Source organism: Melanerpes formicivorus, unplaced genomic scaffold (assembly GCF_026170545.1).
Source record: "Melanerpes formicivorus ecotype bairdi unplaced genomic scaffold, bMelFor1.0.p_v2 SCAF_47, whole genome shotgun sequence".
In the NCBI taxonomy this organism is placed as follows: Eukaryota; Metazoa; Chordata; class Aves; order Piciformes; family Picidae; genus Melanerpes; species Melanerpes formicivorus.
Genome location: NW_027142399.1, coordinates 3,209,793 through 3,232,785, shown reverse-complemented (window position 1 = coordinate 3,232,785; position 22,993 = coordinate 3,209,793). Strand labels below are relative to the sequence as shown.

The 22,993-nt window shown below is 53.9% G+C and overlaps 1 protein-coding gene across 3 annotated transcripts in view; it reads right to left on the bottom strand.

The window, feature by feature from the left end:
• Positions 1–562: 562 nt before the first annotated feature.
• The window catches only part of LOC137451994 (transmembrane protein 45B-like), a 30,962-nt gene continuing 8,531 nt past the window's right edge, over positions 563–22,993 (bottom strand). For 2 of the 3 annotated variants that reach the window (XM_068160019.1, XM_068160020.1), the window contains exons 2-7: positions 20,035–20,272; positions 5,849–6,050; positions 4,872–5,084; positions 3,522–3,706; positions 2,623–2,768; positions 563–1,277 (exon numbers count right to left, since the gene is read on the bottom strand). In XM_068160019.1, coding sequence (XP_068016120.1) covers positions 1,160–1,277; positions 2,623–2,768; positions 3,522–3,706; positions 4,872–5,084; positions 5,849–6,032 — 846 coding nt within the window. In that variant the 5' untranslated portion in view covers positions 6,033–6,050; positions 20,035–20,272 and the 3' untranslated portion in view covers positions 563–1,159. Of the gene's footprint in view, positions 1,278–2,622; positions 2,769–3,521; positions 3,707–4,871; positions 5,085–5,848; positions 6,051–15,117; positions 15,200–20,034; positions 20,273–22,993 lie in introns of those variants that run through there. The other variant, XM_068160018.1, reaches the window with a different exon arrangement.

Sequence of the window (22,993 nt, the reverse complement as noted above, 5' to 3'; positions counted from 1 at the left end):
ATCTCCCCTCAACCTCATCTTCTCCAGGCTCAACACCCCCCAGTTCCCTCAGCCCTGTTCTCCAGACCCTTCAACCCCTCCCTTGTCACAGAGGCTTGGACCTTTACTGTTCAGCCACGACGGTGAGCACAATAATCAGCTGCATCCAGCCCCTCACCCCCATGTCATGCAGCAGGGAGAAGACTCCAGTGCAAAACATCTTTCCAGCCCCAGGGCTGGAGGCAGGAACAGTCTCAGCTCCTCTTGTGCTGGTGTTTATTTGCTGTACTTTTCAAATCCCCTTACTCAGTTCCTGGCACATTTTTCCTCCTAGGAGGTGACATTTCCAGTCGCTTCGTGCAAGAAGTGAGCTGGCAGAGGCAGGCTGAAAACAAAACCTGTGCTGATTTCATCCCACTTGGCCTGCTGAGGGCTTGCTTTTCACTGGAAAACTGGGATGCTTTAGGAATCCCTGCTGCTCAGCCATGGATCTTGCAGCCCTGCAGGCTGTATGGGTCTGAGGGATGGATTTCTCTAAGCTGTGATCACACACTGTATAATTTATCAGGCTTAAACTGAAGGCTATCAGCTCAGCAGGGAGTTTTTGCATTTCACATTTATTCACTCTTTCAGCCTGCAAGTGAACAGGAAAACCATTTCAAAACCACACCTTTTTGTAGTCAGAAGCTTTGGCATTAAAACCTTGTGGCTTGTGATTGTACAATGGAGCTGTGCTGTTGCAAATTCCACATCACCTCATGCCCCACAGCCTTTCCCCCTCGCCCTCCTTGGGCTGGAGGTACATCACCTCACCCTGGACAGCAGCTCAAAGCCTCCAGGCTCTTGCAAAAGTCACCTGGCCAAAAGGCTGCTCTCCATCACTATGGAAACACAGATGGGAGCCCAGCAACTTGGGTCGAATTTCTGCACTTGGTTTTGTTGGTAGAGATCGCTGCAGACAGCTCTTGCTTCACAGGCACCAACATTTGGGTAGGGATGGAGGGCAGCTGCCCCCCCAGAGGTGCTCAGCCTGCTTCCCAGCAGCAGAGTGGTTGCACCTCTCTGGGCTCTCCCAGACCATAAATCTTTCATTAGATTATAATTAGACAGAGAGATAGGAAGGTATTTTTCTTCTAAACCCCGGATTCTGCGTGGATTTGAAGGAGCAGCTGCAGCCTCTTCACTCTTCATCAGAGCCGTTCAGGAAGGCAGCCTGGGAGCTGCTGTCACACTTCTGCTGCCGCACTCCCAGCCCGATGTAAGGCTCCCTGCTGCCTCTCTGGTATCTCTGGATGCAGCTGGGACACAAGAGAAATCCATCAGCGCTAGCAAAGCCCCCAAACTAACACCAGAGTGAGCAAGAGAGACTTGTGAGGAATGCACAGAGGAGGAGAAACTGCTGCAGAGCTCCTGAAGTGCTGGACTTGGGGGGTGTGGGGAGGGCTGCTTATCACAGGCCTCTAAAGGTCATCTAATCCAACCTCCCTGCAGTGAGCAGGGGCACCTGCAACTGCATCAAGGCTGCTTAGAGCCCCATCAAACCTGAGCTTGAATGTTTCCAGAGATGTGGCCTCCACCAACTCCTTGGGCAACCTGTCCCACCACCCTCATGGAGAAGAAGTTCCTAATGTCCTACGAGGAGAGGCTGAGGGAGCCTGGAGAAGAGGAGGCTCAGGGGAGACCTCATTGCTGTCTACAACTGCCTGAAAGGTGGTTGTAGCCAGGAGGAGGTTGGCATCTTCTCCCAGGCAACCAGCACCAGAACAAGAGGACACAGTCTCAAGCTGTGCCAGGGGAAGTTTAGGCTGGAGGTGAGGAGAAAGTTCTTCCCAGAGAGAGTTGTTAGCCCTTGGAATGTGCTGCCCAGGGAGGTGGTGGAGTCCCCATCCCTGGAGGTGTTCAAGAGGGGATTGGATGTGGCACTTGGTGCCATGGTTTAGCAGTCAGGAGATGTTGGGTGACAGGTTGGACTTGATGATCTTTGAGGTGTCTTCCAACCTGGTTGATTCTATGATTCTATGTCTAAAGAACTTGTTCTTAATGTCCAACCTAAACTGGTCTGTCCAATTGTCCAGTGTTGTACAAAGTCTCTCTGCTTGCACAGGCTGGACCAGCCCACATCTCAGTAAGCCTTGCAGCACCCCTCAGAGGTTCCCAGGCTGCAGAAGCCTCCCTGCAAGTAGGACAACATCCCCTTCCCACCCCCTTGGCAAAGCCACCAGACCATGCTGTTGTACCTCTGCTAGCTCTGTGACTGTCAGCCTCCTTGAAATCCCTCCAAGGGAGGGGACAAAGTGTCAGGAGGTGCTGGCAAAGCTTTCATTTCTCTATTGAATTAATGGTTGACTCCCAGCACTTACTGTAGAATAAAAATTGTGGTGTGACTTCCAGGAGCAGCTTCAGGGGCTTGGGGATTTGACTCCTCCGTGCCCCTTGCTGACCCTCTTTTGCATTCTGTGTACTCCACAAACAACAGCCACCCTTGTCCCATGTCCTAAACCTCACAGCAGCCAGGAGCTAATTACTCAGCTGTGACTTTGTGCTTCAGGTTCAGCTTCTCCCTCCCTCCATCCCTCTCTCTCCATCCATTTCCCTCCCTCCCTGCTCACCCCACTCCTCCCCATACTCCTGTCCCAGCCATACCAGTAAGTGAGGGTGTAGTTTATAGCCACGATGGCCACAGCAGCTGCCCAGTGCCAGAAGAAGCACATGGTGAGGAACATGATGTTGCTGTGGTCCTTCTGATCCCACATCGGACCTCCCCACGGCTGGAAGAGCACGACCCCGATCTGGGTGGAACAAGCAATGCATTACCTCAGGGGGCAGGGAAACAAAGCAATGTCCTGAAGCCCTTCAGCACCTTCCTGTCCATCTTGGTGGTCACCATGGCCAATGTGATGACCAAGGGACTTGAGCCTTGACCAGGAGAGTAGGTTGTGCTGGGACAGCGCTGGCAATGAGAGGCTGCACAAAGCAAGCCTCTGCCCACGGTCTCTCTCTTTCTCTGCAATATCCAGGCACACTGCAGACTCCTTTGAAGCCTCCACACTGAGTGTTTTACAAGCTCAGCACAGTTTCTACTCTCTGAACTCGAGCTGGAGTTAGCACAGCAGCCCCAAGGCTGAGAAAGAGGAGGAGAACTCAAAGCTTTTCAGCTTTGGGACTTATCTCCCAGTGATTGTTTTGCTTCTCCAGCTTCTAGCACAGCAAGCAGCTGGCTGGGGTTTCACTTGGCCACTTGATGGCCTGGTTGGGTTTGCATCTTTGCACTGAACCAGGCTTCAGGCTGCATTAGACACATTAAGCAATTAGTCCTGGGTGGGTAGATGCTCACTTCTGCTGCTGGCCCTAGAGAAGCACCAAGCCAAGCCAAAGGGCAATTTCAGCAGCCATCAGAGAGGGCCTGGGATGGGTAAATTCTGGGCTATGATCTATTTGTGAGGTGAGGCCAGTGAAATGATCCTTCAGAGACGTGGGATTGATAGGTGATGAGTGGCTGCTTTTCCCAGCTCTCCCTCACCTTGGTGCCCTGCAGAACTGACCTGCCAGAACCACGTTCCCTGCACAATGGCAGCACCAGCCCTGAACATCTCCAGGATGATGTTGTCACGGAGGAAGACCTCCAGCATGGTGCTGCAAGCCCCCAGGAAGATGACAATGAGCAGGAGGGAGTGGATGTGCTGGTCCAGCATGGGGCGATGAAGGACGTGGTAGTAGAAGAGACAACCTGCCAAGATACAAACCAAGCTCAGGGCAGCACTGGCAGCACCAGCCATGGCACACAGTAGACTAGAACACCTCTTCAGGTGGCAGGCTGAGACAAGCCTCCAGGTAGCACCATCCCTTCAAGTCTCCTGGCACCCCACCTTTTTAGAGGGATGAATGCCCAACCTTGGGGCAGGAGGGTCTGAAGCAGGTGGGGACCAAAGGCAGAGGACAACAGAGGGGTGGTTCTCTTCCTTCCCCTGTTGGTGCCATCACCTCTTCACATCCCACTCACCTCAGAGCCAAGTGCCTGCTGATCCCCTGCTTTTCCATTTTCTGGGGGGTTGGAAATGATTCATTTCCACTTGTGACACATCAGACTCTGCCTGATGAAATGCCCCTGCTGCTGCTCCAAAATCCTTTGGGGCTGGGGAAGGGGGAACAGGACAGAGGGGGAGGAAGTTGAGGAAGGGGGAACAGGACAGAGGAGGAGGAGGTTGGGGAAGGGGGAACAGGACAGAGGAGGAGGAGGTTGGGAAAGGGGAAACAGGACAGAGGAGGAGGAGGTTGGGGAAGGGGGAACAGGACAGAGGAGGAGGAGGTTGGGGAAGGGGGAACAGGAGAGAGGAGAAGGAGGTTGGGGAAGGGGGAAAAAAGATGAAGGAGGAGGCTGGGGAAGAGGAAAAGACAGGAGGTGTCCTTTCAGCAAGGGTTTTTTATACAAGGACTTTATTCCTGGTGTCTTTTCCCTGTGATGATCCAAGAGGGGCCTGAGAATCCTGGCTGGCCACTCTGAAGACAGCCTGAAGCCAGAATGTTATTCCTGATGTGCTGAGGCTGGAAGGAGTCCCTGGAGCGTGCCACGTGCGGTGCAAGCAGATGAGGGTGAGGATGCCTGGGGCACGGCGAATGTCTCTCCGGGGACACGCGAGCGGCACTGGAGCCGCAAGATAAATGCAGCATCCAGCAGCCATTCATCACGGGGAGGAAACTCAACCTGCTGCTTTGTACTGCTGTCAACCCAGAAATCCCAGAGCAGGCGAAGCCAGGACCTGCTGCTGCTCTCATTTCCCACCTTGCCCTTCGGTGATGCATCACCTACGACGTGTCCTATCTTCGGGGTTTGGTCCTTCCCTGGCTCGCCCTCCGGCATCCCCCCTCCAAGTCGAGCACCACCTTCTACTGACCTTCAACAAACACAGCCATGGACAGCATGAGGCGGTCCAGACCCCGTGGCACTGCCTGGGAGACGTAGCTGAAGACATCCACCAGCCCAGAGAGGCCATAGAAGAGGTACATGGTGGTGTGCTGCCAGTTCATCAGCTTCACCCAGTCGCGGTTGGTGCCGCTGTAGAGGTACAGGTGTGGCCCATCCGGGACGAACTGCTCTGCCAGCATCCCTGCAGGGACATGTGAGAGCAGGTCATTTCTGGGGGGTTCAGCACAGGGATGGCTGATGCTGCTCATTGCTGGGAGGGGCTTCTGAAGCAGGAGTTGATGGTTTGGCAGTAGGACAAAGGGCTGGGCATAAAGCCCCAAAGCTCAGCTTTGCGAAGGGCTACAAAACTTGGTGCTTCCACATAGGATGGAGACATAGAGTCACTGAGGCTGGAAGAGACCTCTAAGACCCTCAGATCCAACCATCAACCCAACAGCATCATGCCCACCTCACCATGTCCCAGAGTGCCCTGTCTACCTGTTTTCTGGACACCTCCAGGCATGGTGACTCCACCACCGCCCCAGGCAGCCTGTTCCAATGCCTGACCGCTCTGGCAGTGAATAATCTTTACCTAACATCCAACCTAAATCCACTCTGGCACCACTTACTTCTGTTCTACTCCTTGTTCCTTGGGAAAAGAGAGGCCATTTCCTCTCATCCTGTCACTTGTTACTAAGGAGAAGAGACCAAGCCTCACTGGGCTTCAGCCTCCTTTCAGGGAGCTGTAGAGAGCAATGAGGTCTCACCTCAGCCTCCTCCTCTCCAGGCTCAACACACCCAGCTCCCTCAGCCACTCCTCACCAGCCCTGTTCTCCAGACCCTTCACAGCAGACTCTATCAGCTATCAAGACAGGATGAAGATCAGGACACAACCTTTCCACCCCTGATGTGGTTTCTCTGGAGTGAGGGCTCCGGTAGAGTCACCACCACAGCCTGGGACATTACCTGTCAGAGCAAAGAAGATTTTGATTCCCCCTTCCATGGCATCCACACGCTGGAACCAATACATCCTGGGGGATTTCTTTTGCACTTGTTTGCTGAGGTACTGCAGGGGGTACCTGACAGACCACCAGAGCCCAAAGAGCAGGAAGAAGCTGCCTGGAAGCGCATGACCCCTGAAGTTCGCCATCCTGACCACCTCCTCTGCCTGCAAAGCAAGGGAGAAACAATCTCAGTGTACAGCTTGGGTCAGTTATTGGACATAGAGTTGAGGGGGGAAAAAACAATGGGATTTCCCTTTCAGGGAGGGCTGGGAAAGGTTTGCCCAAGCACATGGGAACAAGAAGGAGCACTGGGAAACCCTCCAAGGGTGAGAGGTGGTAAGGTAACGTCAGGAACCTTCCTGAGGTCCTTGTCCCAAGATAAGGAACTGGGACAGCTGGCTCCCAGACTAGTCATAGTATCATAGTATCATAGTATCTGTCAGGGTTGGAAGGGAGCACAAGGATCATCCAGTTCCAACCCCCCTGCCATGGGCAGGGACACCCCACACTAGATCAGCCTGGCCACAGCCTCATCCAGCCTGGGCTTAAACACCTCCAGGGACAGGGCCCCAACCACCTCCCAGCAGAGACCCTACAACAATATCTGATGCATCCCAGCCTGAACCTTGCAGCCCTCAGGATCTCTCCCAGCAGCTCCTTATAGAATCAATAAGATTGGAAAAGACCTCAAAGATCATCCAGTCCAACCTTTCACCCAAGACCTCATGACTACTAAGCCCTGGCATGCAAACTCCAGCAGCCTGTTCACCAGACCTTCCTCTGCAACTACAAAAATAACTTCTTCCTGCTCCTTTCCAGAGAGCAAATGTAAAGGAAATTGTTTTTTCTATGCAGGAAAAAAAAAGCCTTTCTAGGTCATTACCTCTCCTAGTGCACTATCTTCTCCTCCCTCATCAACAGAGTCATTGATGTGGGGTTTACAGCAGCTAAATGCATCAGCTGTTGTCAAGACAGAGAAGATTTTCTATCAGGTCAAGGGAGAAAGTTTTCCCAGGAAGAGCAGGGGCAGTGACTCACAGAATCACCAAGGTTGGAAGAGACCTCAAAGATCATCAAGTCCAACCTGGCACCCAACACCTCATGACTACAAAACCATGGCACCAAGTGCCACATCCAATTCCCTCCTTCCTACCCTTCTCCACATTGTGAGCAAGCCCAGGGCAGGGTGGAGTTTTTGGGACCAGGCAGAGAATACCCAGGGGAAACAGTAAGGTCTAGGGGTAGCACCAGTGGGCATCATCAGCTCCTTGAACAGCAACCTGAGTGGTTTGCTATGTCCAAAACTGTTTGGCACTCCTGGGATTTTTCAGCCCACCTCAGGACCTGGTCTAAGGGCCATGGGGGTGTTAGGCTGATGTTTGGACTTGATGATCTCCAAGGTCTTTAGCCAAAACCTTCTTGGTCTCTTCTCCCAGGCAACCAACAACAGAACAAGGGGACACAGTCTCAAGTTGTGCCAGGGGAGGTTTAGACTCGAGGTGAGGAGAAAGTTCTTCCCAGAGAGAGTTGTCAGCCATTGGGATGTGCTGCCCAGGAAGGTGGTGGAGTCCCCATCCCTGGAGGTGTTCAAGAGGGGATTGGATGTGGCACTTGGTGCTGTGGTTTAGTCATGAGGTCTGTGTTGATAGGTTGGACTCAATGATCCTCGAGGTCTTTTCCAACCTCAGTGATACTGTGAAAACCTATCCATGGATTCCATGTAAAGCCAAAGCACTTTGTTAACAATCCAGCTTCACAACCCCCCCAAACCTGCTGGAAACAAAGCAGTTTGGATCTGGGCAGTGAAACCTTTGTAACCTATTCAGTATTCCTAAGATCATCGAGTCCAACCTGTCACCACAGACCTCACCACTAGAGTAGGGAAGACACTGCTGCCCACTGCAGGCTTGAACTCACCACCTTCCCATTCAGGGTCTGATGTGCTACCAACTGAGCCACCTTTGTAACCTCAACCAACTCACTCCCTGCATCACCACCTTCTCCCAGCCCTTCTTCCCTCTCTGGAGCACCACTAAGGCCAGGGATGGCAGCAGAGCTGCTCGGGGTGGCTGGTTGGAGAGGCAGGGACCTGTTTCCTAGGAGAAGAGCAGCAATTAAACCCCAGCTGGCTCCTCTTTGCCGTTTGCTGGTCTGCTTAATTAGGTGGAGAAATGATTAAACTCTTTCATGTGGGCTTGAGCATATGTTCAGGGCCTGCCTTGGTGCCATCACAGGGGGGTTGTGTCAGTGCTGGTCAATTAGGATCTTTCTAATTGATAGCAGAAGCTGGGCTGCTGGCACCCAGGACTTCCTCCTCTATGGAGTTTGGTTCCTCTGCACCATGAGCTGAACTTAATGCCAGGCAAAACACAGCTCTCTTGTGGCATAGGTGCCATAGATTCATGGAAAGGTTTGGGTGGGAAGGGACCTTTAAAGGGCATCTAATCCAACCCTCCCCACACAGTCAGCAGGGACATCTGCAGCTGGAGAAGGTTGCTCAGAGACCCAAACAACCTGAGCTGGGATGGTTCCAAGGATGAGACATCTCCCACCTCTCTGGGCAACCTGGGCCAGCATCTCACCCCTGTGAGTCCTGCCTGCAGCTGGGAGCTCCCACAGTGGGGCTCACCCCAACGTGCTTAGGGTGGGATGCAATCCAAAAGAAAAAGCTGTGCATGGCAAGAGTCTTTTGCAGCCTGGTGGCTGGCAGCTCTGTGGGCAGTTGTTAGGAGCTCTGCAAGGTTCTGCCTTGTTTCAGGACTTAAAAGGAGAGATTTGTTGACAGAGGCTGCGTTGGGTAGTTAAACACAGAATCAAAGCAAGGCACCACTGCTGGTACAGTCCAGTGGGCTAAGACAATAGTCTCTGTAGGAAGACACAACCAGGGACTCAGAGCATCCACCTGGATCCCTGTGGATTCAGGGAGCGCCATAGCTGAGCCAGGGAGATGGATACAAGTCTGGATTTTCTGGGCAAGAGGAGAATCCCATCACACACACACACCAGCAGCAGGATGATGACTGAGAGCACAACCAGAGGGATCCAGGACGCCACGACAAGAGCTACCACTGCCACACCAGGGAATGGCAGGGGTTGGAAGGAACCTCTGGAGATCATGTAGTCCAGTATAATGCCATGTTAATGCTGTGACACAGCAATAGAGAGTCAAGGGGGTCACAGGATCATACAGCTGCTGGGGTTGGAAGAGACCTTCAAGATCATCAAGTGCAGCCATTACTCCAGCACTGCCAGGTCACCACTGAACCATGGCCCTCAGCACCACAGCTCCATGGCTCTGACAACCCTCCAGGGATGGGGACTCCACCACTGCCCTGGGCAGCCTGGGCCAGGGCTTAATTCCACTGCCCATGAAGAAACTGTTCCTAATGTCCAACCTAAACCTCCTCTGGAACAACTTGAGGCCATTTACTTTTGTTCTGCTGCTTGTTCCTTGGGAAAAGAGACCAAGCTCCACCTCCTCCCAAACTCCTTTCAGGGAGCTGTAGAGAGCAATGAGGTCTCCCCCCAGCCTCCTTTTTTCCACACTAAACACCTCCAGGTCCCTCAGCTGCTCCTCCCCAGCCCTGTTCTCCAGACCCTTCCCCAGCTTTGTTGCCCTTCCCTGGACCTGCTCCAGCTTCCTCAATGTCCTTCTTGGAGTACAGCTCTCTACAACTCCCTGAAGGGAGGTTGTAGCCAGGTGGGGGTTGGGCTCTTCTCCCAGGCACCCAGCACCAGAACAAGGGGACACAGTCTCAAGCTGTGCCAGGGGAAGTTTAGGCTGGAGGTGAGGAGAAAGTTCTTCCCAGAGAGAGTTGTTAGCCATTGGAGTGTGCTGCCCAGGGAGGTGGTGGAGTCCCCATCCCTGGAGGTGTTGAAGAGGGGATTGGATGTGGCACTTGGAGCCATGGTTTAGTTAGTCATGAGGTGTTGGGTGACAGGCTGGGCTTGATGATCTCTGAGGTCTCTTCCAGCCATATTGACTCTAAGGGGCCCCAAACTGACCCCAGGATTTGTGGTGTGAATGACCTAGCTGCAGCAGTTCCATACTGCAGGCAGGTTTGTGATGAGACCTGAGGGTTTCCCCGCAGGGGATTGATGCAGTCAGACAAAGATGACCTCAAGGGCAGTTAAAGCAGGGAAGCCTGAAGGTCACTTAAAAGGAGTGTGTTGAACGTGGGCCAGGCAGCACCTCCACCTCCTGGGGGTGACACAGGACAGTGGCAGGGCTGCTCATGTCCATGCCTGCCTGCCTGCTCCCTCCCCGGCAGCCGCTTAGCTGGGACGCGTGACCGGCCAAACTATTTCTCCTGCTTCCCTTCCTCCTCTGAAAGCATGCAAAAGGTGAGCAGAGCAGGGGGGGGAAAAAAAACCCAACACAAAATAAACACAGCTATGTTTGCAGCTGTGAGCACCCTGCAGCCAACAGCTCTCCCTGCAGATCCAAAGGCTTCCAGGCTCTGCGCAGCAGGGGAAGGAAGCTGCTGAGGGAGCCGACGGTGGTGAGGTTGGTTGGAAGCGACCTCCAAAGGTCATCTGGCTCCACTCCCTCTGCAGTCAGCAGGGACATCCTCGACTAGATTCAGGTTGCCCAGAGCCTTGCTGAGCCTCACCTTGAGTATCTCCAGGGATGGGGCCTCAACCACCTCCCTGAGCAACCTGTTCCAACCACCCTTACTGGGCATCCTGACCAAGCGTGACTTCACCCATTCCCTGGTCACCTAGTATGGCCCTGCTGGCTTGTAATTCATGTACTTTGCCCCCAGCTTAATGATTTACTCTTTCATCTGCTTTTATCACTTCCCAAGGGAGCTGCTTTCTCCTTGGTTTATGGCTCCTACACCCAACCCCCTGGGCAGGCATCCAGAGCAGCAGGGAGGATGGTGAGGAGCCCAGCTAGGCTTTCACTGCCACTTGTCCTACCCTGGCAGCCACAGATAAGCTCTTTTCAGCCAAATCTTCTGTCCCTTGAGTTTTCCAAAGGAGTCAGGTGCTTTTTGGAAGGGACCTCTCAAGGTCATCTGGCCCAACCTCCCTGCAGGTAGCAGGGACATCTGCAGCTAGGGCAGGCTGCTCAGAGCCCCAGACAGCCTGCCCTGGAATGGTTCCAGGGTTGAGTCATCTATTCCCTCTCTGGGCAACCTGGCCTAGGGCCTCATCACCCTCAGCATCAAAAATGTTTTCCTTCTGTCCAGGTTAAATGTCCCTCTTTTAGTTTCAAGCCATCACTCCTTGCTCCTTTCTATCATACAGCCCCCTTCAAACCCTGGAAAGCTGCTAGAAGCTCTCCCTGAAGACCTTCTCTTCCCCAGGCAGAACAAGCCCAACTCTCTCAGCCTGTCCTCACAGCAGACAGCTTCCAGCTCTCAGATCACTGCTGTGGCCTCCTCTGGCCCTGCTCCAACAGGTCTCTTGAATGCCAGTCTAAAGTTCTCTGTTAGAAGCAGCTTGGAGCCATCACCCCTGCAATTAGCTGTGCCCTTTGCTCTCTACAAATCAGGCAGCTCAGACACACCAGAGCTGGTCTGCCCGTGGTGGGACCTGCTGCCTGGCTCTTGGAGCATCTGCAGGGGACAGGGATGGTCCCCAGGGAAAGGCTGACTCAGCAAGGAGCAGAAATGTCTTGGCTTGCAAAAACTAAATAGGCTGAGCTCAGGCTGAGCTGGGGAATGCCACTGGAAGTAATGAAGCTATTTTAAACCCTGTCAAGATGGCCTGGGTCTCATGCAGAGCCTGAGAGTGCAGGAGAGCATCAAACCCACAGCAGCTGAGGTGCCTCAGCCAAGCAAAGCAAACTCCAAGAGCTCATTTCTTACCCTGAATGTTCTCTGTGTGCATCTCTGAATGCAACATAACCTCACAGCCCTAACACTCCACCTGGGAGGGAAGGCAGCTGGAGGAGAATCATAGAATCAATAAGGTTGGAAAAGACCTCAAAGATCATCAAGTCCAACCTGCCACCCAAGCCCTCATGACTACTAAACCATGGCTTCAAGAAGACATGGAGGGGAGATAACACTGCCCAAAAGATGGCAGAGGAGGGACCCAAGAGATCTGTAGAATCATAGAATAGTTTGAGCTGGAAGGGACCTTGAAGGTCACCCAGTTCCACCCCGCTGCCATGGGCAGGGACACCTTCTCTTAAACCAGTTTGTTCAAGGCCTCATCCAGCCTGGCCTTGAGCACCCTCAGGGAGGAGACATCCACAACCTCCCAGGCCAACCTGTCCCAGTGTCTCCCCACCCTCCCTCCTTCTGCCTCCCTGCACATCCTCCCTCCACTACCAGCCCTGCCTTACCCATCCACAGAGACACTTCTAATCATAGCAGCACTTAGACCTGGCACTCTGGGACGTGGGTTAGTGGTCATGGTGTTGTTGGGTTGAAGGATGAACTTGATGATCTCTGAGGTCTTTTCCAGCCTTAATGATTCTGTGATTCCATTAGCTCCCCTAGGAGCTGGATCCCTAATGCATTAATGCCAGGCTACAGCCCCACTCAGAACCATTTCATCCCATTACTGTCGAGTTTTCTTCTTCCTCTGCCTCCATCTGCACCATTAATGGTGACACTCAGCAATCAAGTTGCTTGTTACAAATACTTGTGAGCCAAGCTCTGCCTGCAAACCCAGGGAAGCAACTTTTCTGCCTCTAAAGCATCCTTAGGGATTTTAGACTGAGGTTAGAAATCATCATCATCATCATTGGAACCTATTAGGCTCAATTGCTGGGGAAGTGCCTGAAGGACCATCAGGAGCTGCAGGGGCTCCTTCACTGGCTACTGCTGAACACATGGGATGGAGCTGATCTGACAATAAGGACCCACCACGAGGGGAAAATTCAATGTGGAAGTTCAAACTGGGATGAAAGCCTCAAACTGGAGGCCTGAGAGCTACTTAATAGACACAATGGAGCCACCTGAAAGGAGACACTGGGGGGAAAAAGGCAGCAAAAAGCTGGGGATGGAGAGGTTTCGTTGGTCTCTGCCTGCCACTGCTCTTCCTCACACTGCCTCTTCTTGCCTTCTACTTGATAAATCATGATTTGGGCTCTGCATCCCTACCCCTGCTCCAAGCCCTGCCAGCAGAGAAGCAGGAAGAAGCAGCTCCAAGCTACAGCCCAGCAGAGAAAGCTGAGACATCAAACCAATTAGCCAAAGCCATCTTCATTAGAGCAGCTCGGAGCGAGCACTCTGCCATCCTTGTGCTTCTCTTCTTACTGTGGTTTGCAGGCAGTGAGGTCTGACTTCCAAAATGGTCTCTCTTGGGAGCTGAAAGCCCTTTTCCATCACCTCTGAGCAGTGCCCCAGACACTGAAGTGCTTCCTCAAGGTGGTGGTTGCCACGGGGCTTTGCCGTGCACCAAACTGCCTCCCCGGCTCCGTGGTGATCATCACACAGCCACAGAGTCGTTCAGGTTGGAAAAGATCTCCAAAGATCATCAAGTCCAACCACCATGACCACTAACCCATGTCCCAGAGTGCCAGGTGTAAGTGCTGCTATAATTAGAAGTGTCTCTGTGGATGGGTAAGGCAGGGCTGGTAGTGGAGGGAGGATGTGGAGGGAGGCAGAAGGAGAGATGGTGCTTGAAGGAGGGTGGGGAGACACTGGGACAGGTTGGCCTGGGAGGTTGTGGATGTCTCCTCCCTGAGGGTGCTCAAGGCCAGGCTGGATGTGTTCCAGGGGTGGTGTCTCCACCACCTCCCTGGGCAGCCTGTTCCAATGCCTGCCCACTCTGTCAGAGACCTTCTCCTAGTATCCAAGATAAACCTCCCCTGGTGTACAGCCTGAGGTTGTTTCCTCTTGTCCTATCACTTGTTAATTGGGAGAGGAACCCAACCCTCACTCAGTTCCAACCTCCTTTCAGGTAGTGGTAGACAGCAATGAGGTCTCCCCTCAGCCTCCTCTTGATGCTGAAACATCCCTGGCTCCACCAACCCCTGCTGCTCTCAGACCACAAAGCAGCAGCACCAAACTCTCCTTGCCAGCACCAGCACCAAACTCTCCTTGCCAGCACCAGCAGTGCCACCCAAACTGCTGTTTTCCCACCAAGTCCTGAAACCATCCTGATTGCCCTTCAGTGCCCAGGCTCAACTCTCCTCCTGGCTGCCTTTGACATCCCTCAAGGAAAACCATCCAAGAGAAGCTACTGAAGAAACCTGTTCCCATTGCAGAGCATCCCAGACATGTCAAATGATTGGCCTTAAAGCCACAGACCTGTTGGGTAATGAATCACAGAATCAGTTGGAAAAGATCTCCAAGATCAGCAAGTCCAGCTGCTGAAGCTGCACCCCAGTTTATTAGCTGCCCTACATGATCCTCTACAAGCAGCTTGTGCCTTGGTGAGTGCACCTTGTGCTGCAAGAGGGAGATGTCGTTCATTTGTGATTGGTTTCTTAATGACAAGCAGGGAGGAAGAAGGGAGAAACCCTTCCCCAGCAGCCCCTGGCTAAGGGAGGGCAGCAGGGCAGTAGCCTGGGCTCCAGTCTTCCTCCCACTTCTCACATCTGTGGACACTGGAAGGGACTTTTCTGGGGAATTCTGCGGGGAGAGGAGGGTGGGGAGGGAGTTTCTGGCTCAGTGCACGCCGCAGAGGTTTCGGGCTGGCTGTGAGGCAAAGCTTTTGCACTTCCTTTGGCTGGGAGTGGGGCAGAGGGACCCAGCCAGGGCTCCTCACAGCCTGCCCAGCAAGGGGTCAGGGGGCTTGGGGATAGGGACAGCTTGCCCCCAGGCTGCCCTGCTCTCACCCCTGCCTGCTTTTGGGCCCCACAAACTGTTTATTCTTTCAACTTCCTCCTTGGAAAAGGCTGCTGCCCGCTCGCCGAGCTGCCCCATCGCGTCCCACCGCCTCCCACCGCCCCAGCCCTGCCTGGCAGGGCCACCAGACAGCTCAGCAGCCTCCTCTGCCTCATCTCACTGGGCCCCCAGGGTGCTGGGACACCTCAATGGGTTGAGCAGGACACCCCTGTGTCCCTCTTAACTTCCTCTCCCCACGGGGATCCAACCCAGGCTCACCTGCTCCAGCTCCTCTCCTCCTTCCCTATGGGGCTGCCTAGATGCCAAATTTTGGGGTCTCCCCATCCCTACCATCCTAATGGGTGGGCAGGTGGGTTCCTTCCCCTCCCAGCTATAGGGGGTGAGTCTCATGGCTCAGGGTGACTTTCTCCCCTCCTCTCCAACCCTTTCCCCACACGAAGCCCCCTCCCCACCCCCTGCCCCACCGGCAGAGCCTTACCTGTCCCGCTGCTCCTGCTGCCGTACCTGCTCCCAGGTGAGCTGTGCTCCTCCCCTGCCTCCTCCCTGCCTGCAGCCCTCCCTCCTCCTTCCAGCCCTGGCTGCTCCCAGCCTTCTCTAAAACCCATCTGAAGGGGGGAAAAAGATGACCCTGCAGACATCAACACCCCATCCCCCAGTCCTGGCCACACTGGGTGCTTCCATTTCTGTTTTCTCCCCCCCCAGAACTCATCTGCAACTTCCTGACTGGAAAAAGTTGGCTTTCTCCTGGCTTTTCCACCTCATAAACCTTTATTTGCTCACATTTCAATGCTATGACTAAATTGCTCTCTATCAGACTGCCCCAACTCATGTGGGGATGGGGGGGTGCTTCATGGGGCATTACCTCCCACCTCCACCTCCCTAACACCCCTCAAGGGCAGCCCCCAGCCCCAGCCAGCTACAAAATGGTTCAATTACTTTTGAAGCACTTCATGTTCCCTGCCTCCCAGCTCCTGATGGATGCTCCTCGTGGGATACCCCTCTTCATCACCCACCTTTCAGCTCTGAAGGCCATTTTCTGACCAAGAAATGTGGTTTGCTCCCCCCCCCCCTAAACCTTTCCACTCTCCTCTCCAGCCCTGCAAAGTGCTTTGCAAACGTTGAATAATTAACCCCCACGACCCCCTTGGGGGAGAGGGAAGTGTCAGCAGTGCTGCTTGCAGGAGGAGCTGCACCTGCCACAGGGAATTTGGAGTGGGGGGAAAAAAAGGGCAAAAAGCTGGGTTTTAATGTTTTAGGAATGGCTTCAAGGTCAGAAATGCTGCCTGGCAACCCCCTGCCTTCTTTTCATCCTCCTTATTCTGCCTTATTCACATCAACTCCATCCCCTCTCCCATGAGGTTGTTTAAACAGGTGGAGCCTTGGAAAATAGAAATATTCTCCATTGATTCAGCTTTTTCTCACCTCTTGGGGTGGTTTGGCTGCTGTTGGGAGGGTGGGAGCATCCCACAGGCATCCTCTCACCACTGATTTCTATCAGCTTTGTTTTTGAGGGGGGTGGGGATGCCCAAACCTTGTGTGTTTTTTCAGGTGGGACCAGTCACATTTTCCAGAGGCAAAAGCCAAGCTTGCAGGATTCCCCTCCCCACCCCTATCTTCATTAGGCATCTCCACCATTAAATTGTTCCACCAATGTCCTAGGAGCCTGTTGCCATTTTAGTGCTGGCCTGCAAGATCAGAGCAAACCAGGATGCTGCAGGCACATGGGAGGCTTTACACAGCCCACCCCCCCAAATAAAATCAACCCTGAAACTGAGGTTGAGAAAGTAACAAGAGGTGGGATAGAGGATTTGGAGGCATGAATTGTTATTTAGCTGGGGAACTGCTGCACAAGCTCATGGAAAAACCTCAAGGGATGCTCAAGAATGCAAAGAAGACACCAAAAACACCATGCAAAAATCTGCCTTGGGTGTTAGTGATGAAAAGTGCTGGTCCTGGAACCTGAAATCTCATGGCTCCTCTGGTCCCAAAAGGTTGAATTGAGCTCAAAGGCCCTGGAACCTGCAAGCTCAAAGGCCTGAAACCCTGCAGTTAAAAAGACCTGCAGCCTGCAAGCTCAAAGCCCCTGGAACCTGCAAGCTCCAAGGCCCTGCAAGCTCCAAGCCCCTGCAGCCTGCAAGCTCAAAGCCCCTGCAAGCTCCAAGCTCCAAGCCCCTGCAACCTGCAAGCTCCAAGCCCCTGGAGCCTGCAAGCTCCAAGCCCCTGGAGCCTGCAAGCTCCAAGCCCCTGGAGCCTGCAAGCTCCAAGCCCCTGCAGCCTGCAAGCTCCAAGCCCCTGCAGCCTGCAAGCTCCAAGCCCCTGCAGCCTGCAAGCTCCAAGCCCCTGCAACCTGCAAGCTCCAAGCCCCTGCAACCTGCAAGCTCCAAGCCCCTGCAGCCTGCAAGCTCCAAGCCCCTGCAACCTGCAAGCTCCAAGCCCCTGCAGCCTGCAAGCTCCAAGCCCCTGGAACCTGCAAGCTCCAAGCCCCTGGAACCTGCAAGCTCCAAGCCCCTGCACCCTGCACCTCCAAGCCCCTGGAACCTGCAAGCTCCAAGCCCCTGGAACCTGCAAGCTCAATGCCCCTGGAACCTGCAAGCTCAATGCCCCTGGAACCTGCAAGCTCCAAGCCCCTGGAACCTGCAAGCTCCAAGCCCCTGCACCCTGCACCTCCAAGCCCCTGGAACCTGCACCTCCAAGCCCCTGGAACCTGCAAGCTCCAAGCCCCTGGAACCTGCAGCTCCAATCCTGCCTCTGAAATGGAGATTTTTCTCCTAGCCGACGTCCTGCTGTGTCATGTTGGTGTTTCCTGGCTACCAGGAAATTTGCACTATCAAATATTTGTGGAAGGAAACCACAGGGTGTGTGTGTGGGGTGGATCTTACTAGAAGGAAACAGCCTCTCAGTGGGTTTTTATTGTAGCAAAGACCATCCCTGAGCTGGGTGTTGAACACAAACCAGGAAGTGAGCTGTTTGGCTGCAACGTGTGGTGCACAGCAGCCATGGCTCACTGCAACACACCAAATGAGGGAGTGTCAGAGCCAGGAAATTAGTTCCCTCGTTTTCATGTGCTGCCCCAGGAGATGTTCTGGGCTCCCCAGTTCAAGGGAGAGAGGAAACTACTGGAGAGAGTCCAGCAGAAGGTCATGAGGATGCTGAGGAGCCAGGAGCATCTCTGTGAGGAAAGGCTGAGACACCTGGGGCTGTTTAGCCTGGATAAAGGGCAGCCTAAGAGGGGATGTGATCAATGCTCAGGAGTCTCTAGGGGATGGAGGTCACAAGTATGGGGCTGGGCTCTTCTCAGTGGTGGCCACTGAGAAGTCAAGGGGCAAAGGCCACTCAAGAGATGTCACGAGCTGGACAAACCTCTTTGGTGTGCAGGTGCTGGAGCCCTGGAGCAGGCTGCCCAGAGAGGTTGTGGAGTCTCCTTGTTTGGAGAGCTGCCAAACCCACCTGGATATTGTGATGCTGAGCAACCTGCTGTGGGTGCCCAGCCTGGACTAGATCTCCAGAGGACCCTTCAAACCTCTACTAGGTCATGAGATGAGGAGGCAAAAGAGCTCCCGGGCGGTGACAAAGTGAGAGTTAGCAAAGGAGGTGGTGAGGGACTTGTTGAACTCTGCTCAAAACATGACCTAATTCTTGCAGACACCCTCAACAAAGATGTCTAGGAAGGAGTTTGCCAGATGGCAGGAGGAGAAGATGAATAAATCCGACACGGCACATCTGCAGCTGCAGAGAGCAAACAGCACCCGTGCGCGGCTGGCCCGGGGAGGGACTGCTCTGGGGGAGAGCTTGGCAGGAAAAGCAGACAGACAAAGGGGAAAAAACCAACCCAAAAGGTTCCTATTACAGCCTCCCTGTGAACAGGTCTGAGACCCCAGCTGGGTAAAAGCAGGCAAGAGAGGATTGGGATGAAGTGGAAGCAAGGAGAGCTCAGCCACGATGTGATTCAAAGGGTATCGGTCCCAGCTGGATGCTTGGACAAGGCAGCAGCATTAATAAGGGAGAGAAAAACCACTAGAAGGACAATTGTGTAGCCAGGTGAAAGAGATGGAAGTGAAGGTGGAGAGGAAGGAAACAGGCAAAGGCAGCAGGGAAGGGAGACAGAGGGAGAGGTGGAGAAGGTTAAAGTGATGGCACCAAAAAGGAGGCAAAACTCCGTGGGAAAATTGACCAGGGGTGAGTAGGATGAAAAATTGACTCACAGCTGATGTGCAGCCAAAAAAGCAGGCAGGCTGGCTGGCAATTAAATGGTTGGACATCGTGATCTTAAAGGTCTTTCCCAACCAGAGTTAGGTAATGGCTGGACTTGATGATCCTAAATCATAGAATCACAGAATCAAGCAGGCTGGAAAAGACCTCAGAGCTCATCAAGTCCAACCCAATCCCTAACACCTCCTGACAACTAAACCATGGCTCCAGGTGCCACATCCAATCCTTTCTTGAATGCCTCCAGTGATGGGGACTCCACCACCTCCCTGGGCAGTACATTCCAATGCAAATTACTCTCTCTGGGAAGAACTTTCCCCTCACCTCCAGCCTAAACTTCCCCTGGCACAGCTTGAGACTGTGTCCTCTTGTTCTGGTGCTGCTTGCCTGGGAGAAGAGACCAACCCCCACCTGGCTCCAACCTCCCTTCAGGGAGTTGTAGAGAGCAATAAGGTCTCCTCTGAGCCTCCTCTTCTGACAGTATCACTAAGGTTGGAAGAGACCTCAAAGATCATCAAGTCCAACCTGGCACCACAAGACCTCATGACTAAACCATGGCACCAAGTGCCACATCCAGTCCCCTCTTAAACACCTCCAAGGATGGGGACTCCACCACCTCCCTGGGCAGCACATTCCAGTGGCTAACAACTCTCTCTGGGAAGAACTTTCTCCTCACCTCCAGCCTAAACTTCCCCTGGCACAGCTTGAGACTGTGTCCTCTTGTTCTGGTGCTGGCTGCCTGGGAGCTAAAGGTCTTCTCCAACCAAAAGAATTCTCTGAGTCTATAAACACTCCATGACACCATCTCCATCCCTGTATGGGAGAGGGGGTGGCACCCCCATGTCCCATCCAGGAGAAGCACAAGCAGCTGGTGGGCAGCTGGGCACCTGCAGATAGACCCCAGGGCTGGGCCACTCTTACTGCCAGGCACAATGAAGTCCTCAGATCCTGGGAGCTGCCTCTTTTTGACCATTCTTTGCACAACTGCAGAGCTCCTTGGCTAACATAAGTTGTTCTTTTTCAACCCAGGGAGGTGCTGCAGGCAGAGGAAGGACACAGCCAAGAAGAAACCCAGCTCAGCATCTCCCTAGAGGTTTGCTTTTCGGTTTGCCCTCCCTCTGCTCGAAGCATTCAGCAGCGAGTGGAGCAAGGGCACATCACAGTGGCAGAGGGAGGAATGTCACCTCACCTTTGCTGTCCTTCCCCATGTCACCTGCTAGACCAAGAGGCATTTCTCTGGAGATTGGTTGGTCTTCAGCTTCTGGAGGTGGAAAAAAGATCCACAATCAGGGATGGTGAGGTCTGACAAAGATCCACAGTCAGGGATGGTGAGGTCTGACAAAGATCCACAGTCAGGGATGGTGAGGTCGTTGAGGATGTGAAGCTGGGAGGGGATGGGCAGGAGCAGATGTGGTGGGAAGTTCCATCTGAGGAGAGAAGGGGGAAAAAATCAGCTCATCACCTTCACACCAAACTCTTTGCTGTTTCCATAAGGTTTGGGAGGTGGCATTGTTATTAATGTCAGATGATGACTTTTCTTTCTTCCCCCTCTTTATCACCCAGGATAATTTTTGCTCTCCTCCCCACTACTCCAACTCTTCCCTGAGCAAACATCTGCAGCTCTGTTCATTTCTCAGCATCCCAACCGACCCCCAGAAGCTGCATTCCATCAAACCCCACACCCAGGGACAGCAGCAAAGTCAAAACCTGGGCTTCATCCACCTTTAGCAGTAGAAATCCAGCTGCAAACCAGCACCTCCACGAGCTCCACAGAAGGGACCATGGATGGCAGAAAGGGACCTGGGGGTGCTGGTTGGTAGCAGGCTGAACATGAGCCAGCAGTGTGAACAGATGACCAAGAAGGCCAATGGCATCCTGGCCTGGATCAGGAACAGTGTGGCCAGCAGGAGCAGGGAGGTCATTCTGCCCTGTGCTCAGCACTGGTTAAGGCCACACCTTGAGTCCTGTGTCCAGTTCTGGACTCCTCAGTTCAGGAAAGATGTCTGGGGAGGGGTCTGGAGCACAGCCCTGTGAGGAGAGGCTGAGGGAGCTGGGGTTGCTTAGCCTGCAGAAGAGGAGGCTCAGGGGAGACCTTGCTCTCTCCAACTCCCTGAAGGGAGGTTGTAGCCAGGTGGGGGTTGGTCTCTTCTCCCAGGCAACCAGCACCGGAACAAGAGGACACAGTCTCAAGCTGTGCCAGGGGAGGTTTAGGTTGGGTGTTAGGAAGAAATTCTTCATAGAGAGAGAGATTGGCCATTGGAATGTGCTGCCCAGGGAGGTGGTGGAGTCACCATCCCTGGAGGTGCTTAGGAGGAGACTGGATGGGGTGCTTGGTGCCATGGTTTAGTTGTTTAGATGGTGTTGGATGATAGGTTGGACTCAATGATCTCGAAGGTCTCTTACAACCTGGTTAATTCTATTCTATTCTGTTTCAGCCTGCCCTGTAACTCCATGCCCACAGAGGAAAAGACTTTGGGAGGGCTGTGGAAAAGTGGGTGTTGTTTCTTTGGGGAGCACCTGACCTGCCTGAGAGCTTGCAGGAGGGATTTGTGGGGTCAAATGAGAGAAGAGAGGCAATAACTGAGCGTGGGGGATCCTTGTAAGTGTAGGACAAGAGGTGTAGGATGCTGGTGATGTCCCAGCCAAGCGTGGCATGGCCAGACACGTCCTGAGCAGGCAGAACTGAACCCCAGGAACATTTGGGAACACTAGGTGGTGCTGAGGACTTGCAGAAAGGCTCCTGCACCACCAGGAGATGCTCAGAGGTGCTGTGGTGGAGGCCTGAAGGACCACATTTCAGGGCTGGATTTCCACTTGTGCAGCCCAGCTGTGAGCTGGACCCACGAGAAGCTCCTTGTGTCCCTTTGTCACAGCCCCGAGTATAGGAAGCTTAGGTCTAACCTGGTCCCTTCCCCTCTTTTGGAAGAGCAAAGTGCCTGCTCTCAGCCACTGCTCCTTTGCTGCTGTGGCTTTCACACAGAACAGATTCAGAAATTGGGGTGGGTTGGAAGGGACCTTCAAGATCACAGAATTACCAATGTTGGAAGAGACCTCAAAGCTCATCAAGTCCAACCTGGCACCATAGACCTCATGGCTAAACCATGGCACCAAGTGCCACATCCAATCCCCTCTTGAACACCTCCAGGGATGGGGACTCCCTCATCTAGTTCCAACCCTCCTGCCATGGGCAGGGACACCTCCCCTTAGCCCAGGTTGCTCAAAGCCTCCTCCAGCCTGGCCCTGGACACCTCCAGGGAGGGGGCCTCCACGACCTCCCTGGGCAACCTGTTCCAGAGCCTCCCCACCCTCACCCTAAAGAATTGCTTTCTAATCTCCAGTCTAAATCTAGAGGCCCAGATGAATTTTCCACCACCTTTAACCACCCCTACGAATTCCAAGGGGGCTGCCAATTAGGGTGAAACCCACCTAGGGCTGCCCCCCAGCCCCCTTCAGCCACCACCTCCCACTCCTGCCGGGGGCTCCGGTTACGCCGCGGGTCCATAAACAGCATCGAGAATAACAGTGCAGTTGTCAGCGCTGGGCAGGGGGAGGGGGGACACACACAGACACTATTTTAAACCCCCCAAAGGGCCGAGGGGATTGTGGCACGGGCCAGCTGTCCCCGGCCAGCGCGGGCTTCAAAGCCCTGGGTGGGATGCCCCAGCGCCAGGCTGTCCTCCCTGCCTCGGCTGGGGAAGGCAATGAGCTAATGGTGACCTGATGTGCTGCTTGCAGAGCAATTGCCGGGGCTCAGGGAGATGTGGGGAGCAGCTGGGAGGGACCTGGGGAGTGACCTAACTGAGTTACCCTCAGTTAGAGGGTAGGAGAGCTCTCCAGGGAGACCTTGCCAAGCTGGACAGATGGGCAGAGTCCAATAGGATGGCATTCAACAAGTCCAAGTGCCAGGGGCTGCACTTTGGTCATAACAACCCCAGGCAGTGCTGCAGGCTGGGGTTGGAGTGGCTGGAGAGCAGCCAGGCAGAAAGGGACCTGGGGGTGCTGACTGACAGCTGCCTAAACATGAGCCAGCAGTGTGCCCAGGTGGCCAAGAAGGCCAATGGCATCCTGGCCTGCATCAAGAATAGTGTGGCCAGCAGGAGCAGGGAGGGCATTGTACCCCTGTGCTCAGCACTGTTTAGGTCACACCT